The following is a 16597-nucleotide window of genomic DNA, read 5'->3' on the forward strand; positions in this document are numbered from 1 at the left end:
ATGTGAATTATTTGGACTCAACGAGTCCTATAATAGGATAGAGATAACTTTATTTTGGCCGTGCCATCGTGCACGTCTTAATAATTAACGTCATTAAGCCGCCGTGTTGTATCCATCCATGTTACTTTTCATCTGCTGACCGTATGCTTGATCAGATTTCAAAAAGTGTCCTGCATATGAAAACAGACTACAAAAAGCCCTTGACCTCAGAAAACTAGGGGGGTCAACAGGATTTAAAAAGAATCATAGATTAGCTTGTCGTAAAGAACACAACTATGTTCCTATGCTTAAGACTTCTTAGATTTGCACCGCCGATTTATATGACCCAGTCGGTAAGGGTACAATGATGCTTATGGATAGGCGACTCATCAGTCGATATTGAGCCGGGTTAAAGTAGTCATACTTAAAATTAGTAAGCCTCAGAAAAAATCTCAAGTCAAAAGGGTGTTTCCAAAGACAACTTAAATCAAAAGAGAATAAAAAATTGCAAGGCTACTGATTCGAATACGATCAGTAAACCGTTCCAGAGGGGTTGAAGCTAGGATTCGAATACGATCATGTAGCCCCCAATGGCTTTGGCGTTGCGCTGATCAAGAGGGTACCGATAGCTGTGTTCTCTTTGGTTCGAATATGACCTATGTTTCAACAGGAAGCCCCCTAATGACCTTGAGAGTTTTTTAACGACTCTGATTCGAATACAATCAAAGTCGGTTCCCAAAAGGGGTTAAACTATGATTCGAATACGATCAATAAGCCCCCTAGTGAGCTCGGTAGTGTGCCAATCAAAAGGGTACCAACAGCTATGTTCTCTTTGGTTCGAATACGACTTATGTTTGAATAGGAAGCCCCCTAATGATCATAACTTTTAACGGCTAGATTCGAATACGATCGTAAGCCGGATCAGATGGGTTAAGCCGGATCAAATGTGATCAGCCCCCAAGTGATCATGTGAGAGAATAATGACAATGATAATGACAAATTTACCTTGGGGGAAGGGAAAAAGGACCGAGGTCCTGCTTTATTATTTATCATAATATATACATTGGCAAAATATGTACATCAGGGGAGCCTATGGCTCAAGTATAGTAGGGCCGAAGATGAGCAATATTCCACGGCCTCCGGGTCTCTTCCTCTGACTTACGTGAGTCTTTGTGCTCTCGAACATCGATAAGGTAATGTGACCTGTTGTTCAAGTTCTTGCTGACCACAAAGGGTCCTTCCCAAGGTGGGGATAGCTTGTGTGCATCAGTTTGATCCTGGATGAGCCAGAGCACCAAATCACCTTCCTGAAAGGCTCTGGACTTTAACCCGACGGCTATGATATCGGCGCAAGTCTTGCTGGTAAATCGCCGAGCGAGCTGCTGCCAAGTGTCTCTGTTCATCTAACAGGTCGAGAGCATCCTGACGTGCCTGTTCATTGTCTGCTTCAACATAAGCCGCCACACGAGGCGAGTCATGACGGATGTCGCAAGGGAGAACCGCCTCAGCTCCATAGACCATGAAGAAAGGTGTATAACCCGTAGATCTATTAGGAGTAGTGTTAATGCTCCATAACACAGAGGGCAACTCCTCAACCCAGCAACCCGGCGTTCTCTGCAAGGGGACCAAGAGCCGGGGCTTGATGCCTTTCAAGAATTCCTGATTGGCTCTCTCAGCTTGACCATTGGATTGGGGGTGAGTCACTGATGAAACATCAAGCCGAATATGCTCACCTTGGCAAAACTCCTCCATGGCGCCTTTAGACAGATTAGTGCCATTGTCAGTTATAATGCTGTGTGGAAAGCCAAAGCGAAATATCACCTTCTTCATGAATTGAACTATCGTGGCTGCATCACACTTACTGACAGGCTCTGCCTCAACCCACTTTGTGAACTTATCAACCGCCACCAAGAGGTGGGTCTTTTTATCTTTGGACCTTTTGAAAGGCCCAGCCATGTCAAGCCCCCAGACTGCGAACGGCCAGGTAATTGGAATCATCCTCAATTCTTGAGCTGGCACATGAGCCCGTCTTGAGAACTTCTGACAACCATCACATCCACTGACCAAGTCCTCTGCATCAACATGAGCCGTCAGCCAATAGAATCCATGACGGAAAGCCTTAGCCATGAGGGATTTTGACCCAGCGTGGTGACCACAATCCCCTTCATGAATCTCACGGAGAATTTCTTGGCCTTCTTCAGGAGAGACGCAACGCTGAAACGCCCCTGTAACACTGCAATGATGCAACTCGCCATTGATAATCGTCATAGACTTAGATCGCCGAGTTATCTGCCTGGCCAATGGTCATATAAGCCAGGTATGGCACCGTCCAATCTGGAATGACATGATGAGCCACCACCAATTGTGCTTCTAGGTCAGGAACAACCAAGTCTTCCTCTGTGGGTAGCTTGACAGAAGGGTTATGCAGAATATCCAAAAAAGTATTAGGCGGCACCGGCTTATGCTGAGATCCCAGCCGGCTTAAAGCATCAGTCGCATCGTTCTTTCTTCGGTCAATGTGCTCCACCTGATAACCCTTGAAGTATCCCGCAATTGCATCAACTTCACGGCGATAAGCCACCATGAGAGGATCCTTAGAATCCCACTTGCCTGATACCTGCTGAGCCACCAGATCTGAGTCGCCGAAGCATCATACCCGGCTTAAGCTCATCTCCTTAGCCATCCGGAGACCATGGAGTAAGGCTTCATACTCAGCTGCATTGTTAGTACAGGGAAACATCAACCGGAGCACATAACAAAATTTTGTCACCTCGAGGGGAAGCCAAAACAACTCCAGCTCCCGAGCCCTCCAATTGCCTGGACCCGTCAAAATGAATTGTCCAATACGTGTTGTCCGGCTTTTCTTCAGGCATCTGCAGCTTTGTCCAATCATTGATGAAATCCACCAGCACTTGAGACTTGATAGCTGTGCGCGGCACATATTTTAAGCCATGATGCCCAAGCTCAATGGCCCATTTGGCGATTCGTCCTGTGGCCTCTCTGTTTTGAATGATATCCCCTAAAGGGGCAGAACTAACCACAGTGATAGGGTGGCCCAAGAAGTATTCCTTAAGCTTCCGGCTTGCCATGAACACCCCATAGATGAGCTTCTGCCAATGCGGATATCGCTGCTTGGACTCAATCATCACCTCGCTGATGTAGTAAACCGGCCATTGAACTGGATGTTCCTTGCCAGCCTCCTTGCGCTCCACCATGATGGTCGTGCTGACAGCACGTGTGTTAGCAGCCACATACAGTAATAAGGGCTCCTTGTCAATGGGAGCAACAAGAACCGGCGGCTCAGCCAACTGTCTCTTCAGATCTTCAAAAGCAGCGTTTGCGGCATCACTCCAGGTGAAGCTATATGTCTTCTTCATCATTTGATATAGTGGAATGGCCTTCTCTCCTAACCGGCTTAAAGCAACGATACGACCCGCCAAACGCTGAACGTCATTGATACATGCTGGTTTGGCCAGAGAGGTGATAGCCTTGATCTTCTCCGGGTTAGCCTCGATGCCCCTGTTAGAAACCAGAAAACCCAACAGCCTGCCTGCGGGCACACCAAAAACACATTTGGCTGGGTTAAGCATCATCTTTTAAACCCGAAGATTGTCAAAGGTTTCCTTGAGATCCTCAATCAAGGTCTCCTTCTCTCTAGATTTTACCACTATGTCATCCACATAAGCATGTACATTACGCCCAATTTGATTATGAAGACAATTCTGTACACATCGCTGGTAAGTCGCCTGGGCACTCTTGAGCCCAAAAGGCATTGAGACATAGCAGAAGGCTCCAAATGGAGTAATGAACGTTGTCTTCTCCTGGTCCTTAACTGCCATCTTGATTTGATGATAACCAGAGTAAGCATACAAAAAACTCAAACGCTCACAACCCGCCGTAGCATCAATGATTTGATCAATATGAGGGAGAGCAAAAGGATCAGTCGGACAAGCCTTGTTTAAGTCCGTGTAATCCACACACATACGCCAAGTGCCGTTTTTCTTGAGAACAAGCACCGGGTTAGCCAACCACTCTGGATGGAACACTTCGATGATGAACCCAGCTGCTAGGAGTCAGGCTACTTCCTCATCAATGGCCTTCTGCCTCTCCTCATTAAATCGCCAAAGAAACTGCTTGACCAGCTTAAACTTCGGATCAATATTAAGAGTGTGCTCAGCGAGTTCTCTCGGTACAGCTGGCATGTCAGAAGGTTTCCATGCAAAAATGTCCTGATTCTCACAGATGAACTCGATGAGCGCGCTTTCCTATTTGGGATCTAAATTAGCACTGATACTGAACTATTTGGATGAGTCGTCTGGAACAAAATCAACAAGCTTAGTATCATCGGCCGACTTAAACTTCATGACCGGCTCATGTTCTGTGGTTGGCTTCTTTAAAGATGTCATGTCTGCCGGGTCAACATTGTCCTTGCAAAATTTTAACTCTTCTGTCGCGCAGACCGACTCAGCATAAGCCGCATCACCTTCTTCACATTCCAGGGCCACCTTCCGGCTTCCATGCACCGTAATGGTCCCCTTATGACCTGGCATCTTGAGCTGCAAGTACACATAACATGGTCGTGCCATGAATTTGGCATAAGCCGGTCGTCCGAACAGGGCATGATGCGGGCTCTTGATCTTGACTACCTCAAACGTCAATTTCTTAGCTCTGGAGTCATATTCATCCCCTAAAGCCACCTCCAATTCGATCTTACCAACTGGATATGCCGATTTACCAGGTACGACCCCGTGGAAGACAGTGTTGGACTGCTTAAGGCTCTTATCAGTTAGCCCCATGCGACGGAAGGTCTCATAATAAAGGATATTGATGCTGTTGCCTCCATCCATGAGTACCTTGGTGAATTTATATCCACCCACCTGAGGGGCCACCACCAGGGCTAAGTGACCCGGATTATCAACCCGGGGAGGGTGATCCTCCCTACTCCATATGATAGGCTGCTTTGACCATCTCAAGTAACAAGGAATTGTCAGCTCAACCGCATTCACAGCCCTCTTATGAAGCTTCTGGTCTCGTTTACATAAACTGGTGGTAAAGACATGATATTGCCCACTGTTCAACTACTTTGGATTGCTCTAGTATCCACCTTGCTGCTGTTGCTGACCGCCCTGGCCAGACTGTTGGTTATACCCACCTTGGTTGCCCTGGGAATTTTGGAAATTGGGATTTGACTCGCCGCCCGAGCCATGAAAGCCGCCACCACCTGAGCCGCCGCCCTGTCCGTTGTTACCGTCAAACATGTTGGAATTTTTGAAGGCCTTCATAATCGTACAGTCCTTCCATCAATGGGTAGCCGGCTTCTGCTGAGTGTCGTGTCTCGGACAAGGCTCGTTCAACAATTGCTCAAGTGTGGGGCCTGAGCCGCCAGACCAGGGAGGTGGCCTCCCTTTGCGTCGTTGGTTGTTACCCTGCGCACTAGTGTTAGCCACAAAATCCAAACTACCGTCAGCCTTACGTTTATTACCTCCTTGATTAGCCGGGTTGTGCTGAGGGCCCTTGCCATTGCCATTCTTCTTTCACTTCCCTGCCTTATCATCATCAGACTCAGGATCCTTGGTACTATTAGAGTCGGCATACTTGACCAAACCCGCCGTCAGCGTGCCCATATCATTGCAATCACGCTTGAGCCGCCCCAGCTTTTGCTTCAGAGGCAAAAAACGGCAATTTTTCTCCAACATTAAGACTGCTGAGCCGGCATCCATCTTATCAGATGAATGTATTATGGCTTTAACCCGGCGCACCCAATGGGTTGTAGATTCGCCCTCCTCTTGCTTGCAATTCATCAGATCCACAATCGACATGGGCTGCTTGCACGTATCCTTGAAATTCTGGATGAACCGGGCCTTTAGCTCCGCCCATGAACTGATTGAATTAGGTGGCAGACCTTTTAACCAAGTGCGGGCGGTCCCATCCAACATCATGGTAAAGTACTTAGCCATTGCAGCATCACTGACCTCCAATAACTCCATAGCCATCTCGTAACTTTCAATCCATGCCCCAGGCTGTAAGTCGGTCGTGTAATTCGGCACCTTCCTGGGTCCCTTAAAATCTTTGGGCAAACGCTCGTTACGTAGAGATGGCACCAGACATGGGACTCCTTCGGTCCGGGTGGCTACACCTGCCTCGATAGAAGTCGTCAGATAAGCCGGATATGGCTGGTAAGCCGTCAACTGAGCCGCCTGCTCAACCGCCTGCTGAGCCGCTCGCTCAGCCTCTTGACGTATTCTGTCTTGATCTACCAAGTTAACAGCCTCGTGGCGCGCCGGATTATGCCCACCTGGCAGGTCACGACGTCCGACGTTGCTTGAAACGGCCGTTGAATCCATGTGCCTGCTATAACTCGGGCTTCGGCTTGGACGAGGGGTCGAGTGGATCCTGTCCCGGCTGTATGAGTACGCCTCCTACTGGGCCAAGGCCGTCTGAAGAAGTTCCCTGACCCGACGGGTTTCAACCGCTGCCGGAGAGTCACCATCAATTGGGAGAGCTGCTAACCGCGCTGTTGCCGCTATCATGTTCTCCAACGGGTTAGAATAGTGGCCCGGGGGTGTTGGTACATACTGAGGTGGAGCCGTGGTTACGCGGGGAGGTCCCATCACTTGTGGTTGAACAGGGTGCGCCTTCCCCGGGTGCTGCAACACGATCCGCCCATGTATGCGGGGATAACCATGGTGGGTTACTTGTACGCGGGGAGAGCCATGGCGGGTTACTGGGCCCTGCCCCCGGTGTATGAAAGAGATTTCGAGGATCATAAACCGGGGGGAGTCGAGACTGATTCTTCTGATGCCTTCTCCTCATGACCTCATTAGTCGCATTCTGGTCTTGCGTGAGCCGGAAAGTATGTGCCTGGATCTGTTGAGCCTGAACATCCAGAGCCGTCCGCTCTGCGGTTATTCTGACATCTTCTGCTGCTAGGTCTTCTTTAGCCTGCACCATATCCAATTTTAACTGTGCCACCTCCGCATCATGACGAGCTTGATCCGCCGGGTTGACTACGGCAGTTAACAGGGTGGTCAGCTTGTCCGTGAGATCCATCAACACCTGAGTCGGCGAGCGCACCGGGCCTCCTGCCCCGGCTGCTGCTGACCCGGAGGTTATAGCTGATGCAGCTGTGGAGTCTTGGGTAGGTTGTGTGCCAGCCATGAAGATCCCAACCCTGCTCGGCGGCTCGAAGCAATCCGGAATACTGCTGCCATCGGAACAGCCCCCGAGCCCGCCATCCTGCAGTTGATACAACGAATCTGTCTCACCTGTGGACGACTCACCATCAGAGTAGATGGCCGTCTCACCGCCAGAGGCAGATCCTTCAGAGGGTCCTCCGTGGATGCATCCCACGAAGGTACGCTTCTCAGCCGGCGGAGCCTGGGCGGGTCTCGCATGCTGAGCCGTCTCGACGAGGTCGGTGCAGATATCCGGCTCAGGGCCCGGCTCACGATCTTGCTGATGAAGACGTGAATTCCGCCGAAGGGGACCCGGTACCCGTACTCAATTGAGGCGGCGTCGGGGCCCCAGCCTGCGTCGTTGATGTAGAGCTTGCCGCGACGACTCTTGGTCATCCGGCCCACAGCATATCCCTTGAGCCCTTTGAAGATGCCCTTCAAGAACTCAAATCCATCGTGCGCTGGCCCCATGGTGGGCGCCAACTGTCGTGGAATTGTCACGGCAGATGTACTAGTGAAAGGACTTAGTCGTGGAGCCATCGCAACTAGGAAGCTTGAAGGGGTTAATCGGGACAAAGGACACGAGGTTTATACTGGTTGGGCCCCTTACGGTGAAGGTAAAAGCCTACGGTCCAGTTTTGAATGGGATTGCTTATGTTCTCGATAACCAGGGAGCAAATCGCTTGACCTAGCTCTCGAGTTGATGTTCCTTTCCCTGACCCGCCGCCGGGTCGTCCCTTTATATACAGAGGCCGACGCCCAGCGGCTCTACAGAGTCCCGGCCGGCTCATAAACAGTGTCCGGCTCAGTCTCTTAATATTCCTTGTCTTACAATACAAGTCACGCATACATGACGGTTTATCACTACGGGCCTTAAGTCGCCTCTGGGCTTTGGGCCCTTACTGAACCGCCATCTTCCACCTTGGCCTTGGGCTTGAAAATACTCATAGGTATAACCCGACCCCTCCTGGGCGGGTCATACCTAATAGTTATATTCCCAACATCTTCGAAACACTTGGCAATCTGCTTCAGTAAATAGGACATTGAAACCAAAATCGGCTAGTCTAGATACAGAAAGTAAATTACAGCCAAGAGATTCAACGAGCATAACATTTTGTATGGGGCTGTCATGTGAGATGGTCACCTTACCGAGGCCAACCACCTTACCCTTTGAGTTGTCACCAAAAGTGACATACTTTCGAGGATCGTCATTTTCAGCAAGCTCACGAAACATATCCTTATCTCCGGTCATGTGATCGATACATCCACTATCAAGAACCCATTCCTTTCCTCCAGCCATGTAGACGTGAAAGTTAGCCATAAGACCAAAGTGTCTCATAGACTCATCGAGATCATAGTCACTATCATCATCCTCATCATAGTATTCATGTTCAACATCATATTGTGATTGATCATTTCCTAGAGAGAGTGATGGACAATCACCGAAGCGAGCTAGCAGATGAACGATTTCCTTGAGGAACGATTTTCAAACTATTCCTTGAAAAACTTAGATGAGATTCTTCACAAGATGGACATTCAGGAGTTGGCAAGCAAGTAATCAAATTTCTAGGTAATCCTCTAGTGATAAGATTGACAACTCTAAGATTGCGAATCATGTCAAGAGACTCATCGTGTCGCGGGAAACCACGACCATCTATGGGAATAACTTCATTTCAGTGTTCTTAAATTGCATTTTACAAAACCCCTCAAAAAGAATTGCATTTTACAAATGAGGTCAAACCCAGAAAATCATCTCGCCTTAAAACAGTGTAAATCTGTACATTCTTGAAATCTTTGCTCCACATCTTACAGGCCCTTCAAAGCTGAATAATGATTGTTCCATGAAGAGAAAACACGCACTATCAATCAACAGGAAAACCAAGACTGTTTATCAGTGCCACAACTGGCTTGGCCTCCCCTGGCACGTAAGGCTGGAGCGCGTTCAGATCCATCGCCTCAACGGTCTCCCGCAACGTCTGTGGATGGGCACAGAAAAGGTGATTCCTCTCGGCCAGTTCCTCTGCTAGCTCGCTTTGGTGATTGTCCATCAGGTCTTCATTCACAACCACGATAAGAGGTTTGCCCAGTCGCAGCGTCTCAAATATGCTGCCAGAACCTGTCAGCAATAAAAGTTAAACAAACGATGGATTGGAATGCTTTTTCCAACCATTCATGTCGCTAAAATGCAACACCAACAGCATATTATATTTCCATAACCCTCTTGCTCTAAAATATACTCCCTCCGTTCCTAAATATAAGTCTTTGTAGAGCTTCCACTATGAACCACATACGGATGTATATAGATACATTTTAAGTGTAGATTCATTCATTTTGCTCCGTATGTAGTCCATCTAGTGGAATCTCTACAAAGACTTACATTTAGGAATGGAGGGAGTAGCAAGTTTTCCAACAACGAAAGTCCAAAAGACTACATACAGATGCAACTACAAGTCCTGATCCCATGATCACTAGTGACTAATGCCAATTCGGCAGGCACCTTTGTCCACCTTCTACAAAATTCACAGGATAGTGCACGATAGTGACCACCTAGTAAAGGACATATTTCGAAATGCTAGTCTGTAGTATTTATTTCCTTCTCGCCAAAAAAGTTGCTCCTATTTGAAGTTGAAACTACAAATCCATAAATAATGACAGAAGAATCAAAATCCTTAACATAGATTTCTACAGGTTTAAGAGTTGTGACAATATCAGTGTGAAAGAGATTGCTTAGGGCTATATCATTACAACAACCAATATACATAGGCCAAAGGATTCACCATCAAATAATCTGCTTCAAGTATCGTTCCATTATAGTTTCTCAAGAAAATAAATCCATTATTCAGATTTGATCATCACCTGCATGACTGATGACTAAGGATGCTTCCCGTATGTTGTCAGCTATGCTTGGTGAAAAAGTGAAATGCTCAACTTGAAGACTTGAATTTCCTGAGGTCTATATTCAAGAAGAAAAAACTAAATTCATGGTACATTCACACACTTATAACCGTTAAATACAAACTACAACCATTGATTACGGTACAGTGCAGCAGAAGATATTAGATAGTACTGTCCTAAAAAAAAGATATTAGATAGTACTATGTAAGAACTAGAACCTACGTAGGCCTTCTGCCTTGCCAACTTTTTTTTGAGGATCCTGCCAATTATTTAAAGTATATAGGTGCAGTTATTATTCAAAAATCAAATTATCTCCTGGACTTAACGAAGTGGTGACGTATCGAAATGAAGTTTATACCCACAAGAAATCGATTACTCCCTTTGATCATAGTAAGTGTCATGGTTTTAGTTCGACACCACAACACTTATTATGGATCAGAGGGAGTAAGGGAATCTCCAACGCTGGGGGGATCCGCAGACAAGGATGCGGGAGCCGGCCATCCTAAGCTATTTGCACACATTTCAAAGTTTATTTAACAAACCAGGCGAAATTTAATCAAACACGACGAAATTCATTCAAGTTCGGTCATAATTTACATAAACAACCTATATTTCAGCCGTTTTTACTGAAAACTAAAAAAAACAGCTTGTACTGGACGACCACCTCGTACACGTGGCCGCCCTGCCCGACCGCAATGTCGTCGCCGTCCGGGCCGTCACCGTCATCCCTCCAGCTGTGGTAGGCGCCGGTGGGCCGCGACAGCCTTGTCCGGCCGCAGCTTGGCACTCGCGGAGGAGCCGCTCCACTTCCTCCTGCGCGGTCAGAGGGCCGCCGAGGACAATGCCGACGGCGCCTGCGGAGCCCAGGCAGCGGCCTTGCCCCTGCCGGTGTTGGCGAAGGAATCGTTAACCAACTAGTCCTCACCGATCTTGGCAAGTTCGCCGTCAAGGCGGCGCCTGGCCGCGGTCTCCGTGGTGGTGACGGAGCGGTCGAGGGCCCAGGCGGCAGGAAGGTCTGGGTCTTTGCTGCCCATTTCGGCGTTGGGTCCAACTTAGCAAACACGGAGCGTCGGGCGGCGTTGCGCTGCTTGTAGCGTGCCTGTTGCCTCGCCGCCCGCTCCTCCTCGGACCCGACAGCCCTCGTGCCTTGGTGATCATGTGCAGCAGCTCGTCCTTGACAAACTGTCCGTGGCGGTTGCGATGGGGCGGCGACACAGACCCGTCAATATGGGCGGGCCTAGCGGTTGTGTGCTGGCGGCGATGTTGGCTCCTACTTCACGCGGCGCCTGACATGGACGTTGCGGTTGCGTGGCGGCTCCTTGATGCAGCGTCCGATCTGACGCAACCGTAGTTGCGCGAGGGTGGGGGGCGCGGTCTCCTCCTTCACCCGCCGGAGAGGGGACACCGGCTCCCTCTTCACGCCGTAGAGAGGTAGGGATGGCGGTTCCTCCTTGACCGCACGCGGTTGCGAGGGTGGCGCCGAGCCCATCTGACGGAGCGATGCTTTGTCATGAGCTCCATCTGACGGACGAATTCCTCGTCCGTCAGAGTTGCCTCCGCGAGGAGGCGTGGCTGCTGCTCCTGCTGCGCGCCTGGTCCTCCTCGTCGCCGGAGGAGATGATGATCTCGTCCTTGCCAGAGGAGCCGACCCGCCCCGCCGTGGATGTCGAGGGGCCCCGAGAATGAGGGCGGCAGCGCCATGAGCCGCCTGACGAAGAACTGCCGCCGTCTCCGCCTGCCAGCGCGGAGAACCATGACTTCGGCATCGCTGGAGTTGGAAATGCTCGGGAAGGAGGGGCTTGGACATGTGCATCGCCGACGTACGACCTAAATAGCCGCAGATAGGCCATGCGAAGGGCCGGTCAACCCGCTTCAATGCGGCGCAGCAGCCGAAGTTGGTTTCTCGGGACGCGGCGTCTGCATTGAAGCGGCAACGCCCAAGATGTCATGTCCGTCAGCGCTGCCCTCCCGTCTGGTCACGTTGCTCGGCATCAATACCGGCCGCTGCGTGCTCTGGGCCGGCATGAATGCGGCGCGGGCGTTGGATGGAAAGCGCGGGAGAGACAGGAGGTTTTTTTGGGTCGGCCACGACTATCAGCTATGGGCGTGGCAGCGGTCCAGACACCCACAAAGCCCCCCCTTCCCCCAGTTTGTTTCCGGTTTGCGGGCCCCCGACACTTGGTCGGATGCCCAGTTAGTTTCTGACGCGGCAAATGCCGCCCTTGTGGCGCCATTTTCCGAGGACGAGGTCTTCATGGCCATTAAGGGCATGAACCCCTCCTCTGCTCCGGGTCCTGATGGGCTCTCAGTGACGTTCTGGCAGACCATCAAACCGGAAGTCATGGCCCTCTTTGATGAATTCTACTCGGGGGCAATGGATCTTGGGCGCCTAATCTATGGGGTCATCACACTCATCCTCAAAGTCCCAGGCGCCTCTGACATCCGCCAGTTTCGGCATATCACCATGATCAATGTGATATTTCGGATCCTGGCCAAGGGGTACGCCAATAGGGTGACCCTTCTAGCTGACTCCGTTACTCACCCCAACCAATCCGCCTTCGTCCAAGGGCGGTTTATTCTGGATGGGGTGTTAGTCTTCCACGAAGTCCTTCACAAAGTCCGGTCCAAGCACCATCGCGCGGTCTTCTTGAAGCTCGACTTCCATAAAGCCTATGACACGGTTCACTGGCCCTTCCTTCGGCAAGTCTTGCTCCGCAAGGGCTTTGATGATAGGTGGGTGACCAGAGTTATGCAGCTCGTCACCTGCGGTAGGACCGCGGTTAACATTAACGGCGAGATCGGGCCATACTTCCCCACTCTTTGTGGGGTGCGCCAAGGCGACCCGTTCTCCCCGTTTCTGTTTAACATGGTGGTCGATGCCCTTGCCGTCATCCTTGATAAGGCCAAATTTGCGAGCCATATCCACGGCGTAGTCCCTCACCTAGTAGGAGGGGGAGGGGTCTCCCTCCTGCAATATGCGGACGATGCCATTGTAATGGTGGAGGGCTCCGCGTCCGACATTGCTAATCTGAAGTTCCTCCTCCTATGCTTCCAACAGATATCCGGGCTCACAATCAACTTCAATAAGAGCGAAGTGATGATTCTGGGATACTCCCCAGAGGAAGCCCAAGCCATGGCCGACCGGCTGAATTGTCGGTTGGGTACTTTCCCCACGTCTTACTTGGGGATACCCATTAGTGACTCGTGATTGACCGTGGCCGACCTCCGCTCGGCGGTGACGCGTATGCAGCACCGGGTGGAGCCGTGGAAGGGTAGGTGGCTCTCGAAGGCGGCTAGGGTGATCCTCATCAACTCCTCGCTGTCAGCCTCTTATGGTTCCTCATGAGCTTCTATAGCCTTCATGAGACTCTGCACCAGGAGATCGCCAAGTACCAGTCCAGATTTTTCTGGGCAGGCGAGAGAAGCAGAAATACCGTATGGTGAGCCGGCCGGACATCTACAAGCCCAAGGACCAGGGAGGTCTTGGGGTCTTGTCTTCTCGCCGCATGAACATTGCTCTCCTGACCCGATGGCTCTGGAGAATCGCCAATGGGGAGGGGGGACTCTGGCTTACCATCATCCGGAATAAGTACCTTCGTGGCCAACCCCTAGCTTTCTGCCAGCGGTCTGGTGGCTCCCAGTTCTGGCAGGCCGTGATACAGCTACTACCCGTACTCTGCATCGACACGTCCATTTCGGTCGGCTCCGGGTCCTCGGCCCTGTTCTGGTTCGATCGTTGGGTGGGGGACTCCCCCTTGGCCGCTCAATTCCCGGAACTTTTCTCCATAGCGGTCGACCCTTGGGTCTCTGCCGAGACGGCCCTTATTGACTTAGAGCGTCTCGCTTTCCGGCGCCCCTTCGCCCCCCTCGAGGTGGCCGCTTGGGACTCCCTCCTCCAGGACATCACCCTTCTGCCAATGGACGTCGAGGGCGCTCCTGACTCCATCTCTTGGCGACTAGAGTCCACCGGCCGCTTCTCCACTAAGTCCTTATACTCGGCCATCGCTCCTTCGTCGGCCCCTGAGCCCTTTAGCTTGATTTGGGACATTCGCCTCCCTCTAAAGATCAGGATCTTCCTATGGCAGTGGATCCGGGGACGCCTACCCTCTGGGGTAGAGGTCCTCAAGCGTAATGGACCAGGAGACAGGATGTGCCCCCTTTGTGGCACGATGGAGGATGCTAATCACATCTTCTCCTGCTCCACGACCCAATTCCTGTGGTCTTGCTTTCGCGAGACGGTCGGTGGACAGTGGTGCAACACCAACTTCCCGGACCTGCTTGCTGAGATCCACGCCTCCGCCCCCGCCACCGCCATATTAGATGGTTGTGCGTTGGGGTCCTCGCCTGGACGCTTTGGACCATCCGCAACAAGCTTGTTATTCAGAAAGTGCCTCTTCGACGTGCGACTGGCATGATCTTTAAAATGTGTGGTTACCTGCAGCTTTGGCGGCCGCTTAGCCGCCCCCAGGACCGGGACGCCATCAACACCCTCCTCGTTGACCTTCGCTCGATGGCCTTCCGCGTGGCGCCCCCACTGCCGCCCCCTCCTCCGGAGCCCGATTATGCCTGTTGTTCGGGTTGCTGGGGTGTGTGTGTGTTTTGGATTTCAAGGCTTGTTGAGCTGTGCCCTCAGCATTTAACCCTTGTGCTACTATGTGTGTTTGTGGGCCTTGTGTGTGTGTATGTGTGAACCTTGTTGGATGTTTGGCTTGGGCGGTTTGCTTTATCTATAAAGCGGGGCGGAAGCCTTTTTCGGTAAAAAGCACGTCGGGAACGGTCGGCGGACCGATACAGGCCCGCGTTGGATGGCGAAACACGCCCGGGCCACGCGGTTCGGACGGTTGCGGGCGGTTTGAGGGTTGGCGTTGGAGATGCCCTAACATATAAGCGAGTTACTTTCCCATTTTTCCATCAGACCCTTCATTGTCCCAGTTTATTTCCACCTTCTATTGCACAATAGCCTAATGCTCTTGTAACCAGATTCTGGTATTCCAGTCTATAATACTATATATAAAAGGCACCAATTCACCAGACCATAATTTGATCTTTTCCATTATGAGACTTCAAATTATCATACTACCTCTGATCCATATTACTTGTCTTAGATTTGTCTAGATACGGATACGGATGTATCTAACACTAAAACGTGTCTAGAACTCTAGATACATCCATATCTAGACAAATCTAAGACCAGTATGGATCGGAGGGAGTAGTTAGCACACAAAAAAGTAAAACATTGTGAACTTGCCTAAAGTGTGGATAATCAAACTTATCTCTGCCAATGTGTTATCCTAATGTTGCATATGTTCCCTTTTTTTTTTGCCGCCTTTCCTGTCTAGCTTTATCATAAATTTTGCAAGTCTGGAATTTTGTTCATGTGATGCATCAAAAGATGTAAATGATTGTAGCATTAAAAGTGTCAGCATCTATAAGGATGCCACAATTAGTTACAAATATCTTCATGCAATTTCTTTCCACAAGCAATGCGCAATTTACACCTAGATGTCAGATCAGCAGTTACAGATCTCAGTTGGTCAGATACTATATCCATTTAAGGATTAATAAGCAACATTACAAATTAATTACTCCTTGCAGTAGTAGAACCTGACGAGATTGCAAAACATTATCGGACTTTCCCTTCTTACCTATTAAGTATACTGTAGATTGCGATTTTGATAACAAAATACTGCATTGACTAAATGGTGCAGTCGGCCAGTCACTAAGCAAAACCACACAAAGAAAATTGACTGCAAGATGGAGACAGATGTTACCTTGGATGGCTTGTATGTTCCTCGGCCCATTTGAATCAGAAGGTCTGTGTAACCTTTCTGCAGTAGTGCTTGTTTGAGTTCCTCAGAATCTACCACTTTGACAAGAGCATCGAAACACGTCGTCCCTACTGTGACAAACACCACTCGCCTTTCTCTATCTCCCATTCCTTCTGAAGAGTAAGCTCTGTAGAAAAACAAGTTAGTATCAAGGTTTTTTAGTTGTCAAATACAGTCAGAGTCACGACTATAGACTATAGCCGTGATCCAAAAAAGGTGTGTCCTTTTGTAACATTCTTATTTTCAGATCCCACTTGATCCAATAGCACGGAACAACTATCATCAAAATAGATTCCTGCCACTGGGTCTACCCGAATCGAGCCACGCATGGCTTGGCGTTCATAGTCACCGACTAGTAGGAGCAAGTCGCCTTCCATATGTGCGGCTCGAATCATCTGCTACCCCTATAAAAGAAAGAGAGGGCGGAGAACCAAACAATCAGATCCGTCCATCAACAAGATCTAATGGCCGCTAATCCTTTAATGTTTAACGCAACAAACCACGCATTAAGCCACTACAATCAATCGATCGCTAATCTGCCCCGCAGTAAGAAAACCGGTCGCCCGCACGACCTCCACCTTCTCCTCCCGCACGACCTCCTCCTCCTCCCGCGCCGTTCGCCTCCCGCAGCCTCGCGCCGAGCCACGGGAAGCCGCGCCCTTCACCGCCGCCTCGCGCCGCCGGAGCCATGGGAAGCCGCCGCAGGTCGCCGTTCGCCGC

At 50.2% G+C, this 16597-nt stretch overlaps 1 protein-coding gene across 1 annotated transcript in view; it reads right to left on the reverse strand.

The window, feature by feature from the left end:
- Nucleotides 1-8807: 8807 nt before the first annotated feature.
- LOC119363983 (UDP-N-acetylglucosamine transferase subunit ALG13 homolog) overlaps nt 8808-16597 on the reverse strand; it is a 13685-nt gene continuing 5895 nt past the window's right edge. The window contains exons 2-4 of the mRNA XM_037629369.1: nt 15821-16004; nt 10011-10107; nt 8808-9270 (exon numbers count right to left, since the gene is read on the reverse strand). Coding sequence (XP_037485266.1) covers nt 9017-9270; nt 10011-10107; nt 15821-15985 — 516 coding nt within the window. The 5' untranslated portion in view covers nt 15986-16004 and the 3' untranslated portion in view covers nt 8808-9016. The remainder of the gene's footprint in view (nt 9271-10010; nt 10108-15820; nt 16005-16597) is intronic.

Source organism: Triticum dicoccoides, chromosome 2B (genome assembly GCF_002162155.2).
Source record: "Triticum dicoccoides isolate Atlit2015 ecotype Zavitan chromosome 2B, WEW_v2.0, whole genome shotgun sequence".
Lineage (NCBI taxonomy): Eukaryota > Viridiplantae > Streptophyta > Magnoliopsida > Poales > Poaceae > Triticum > Triticum dicoccoides.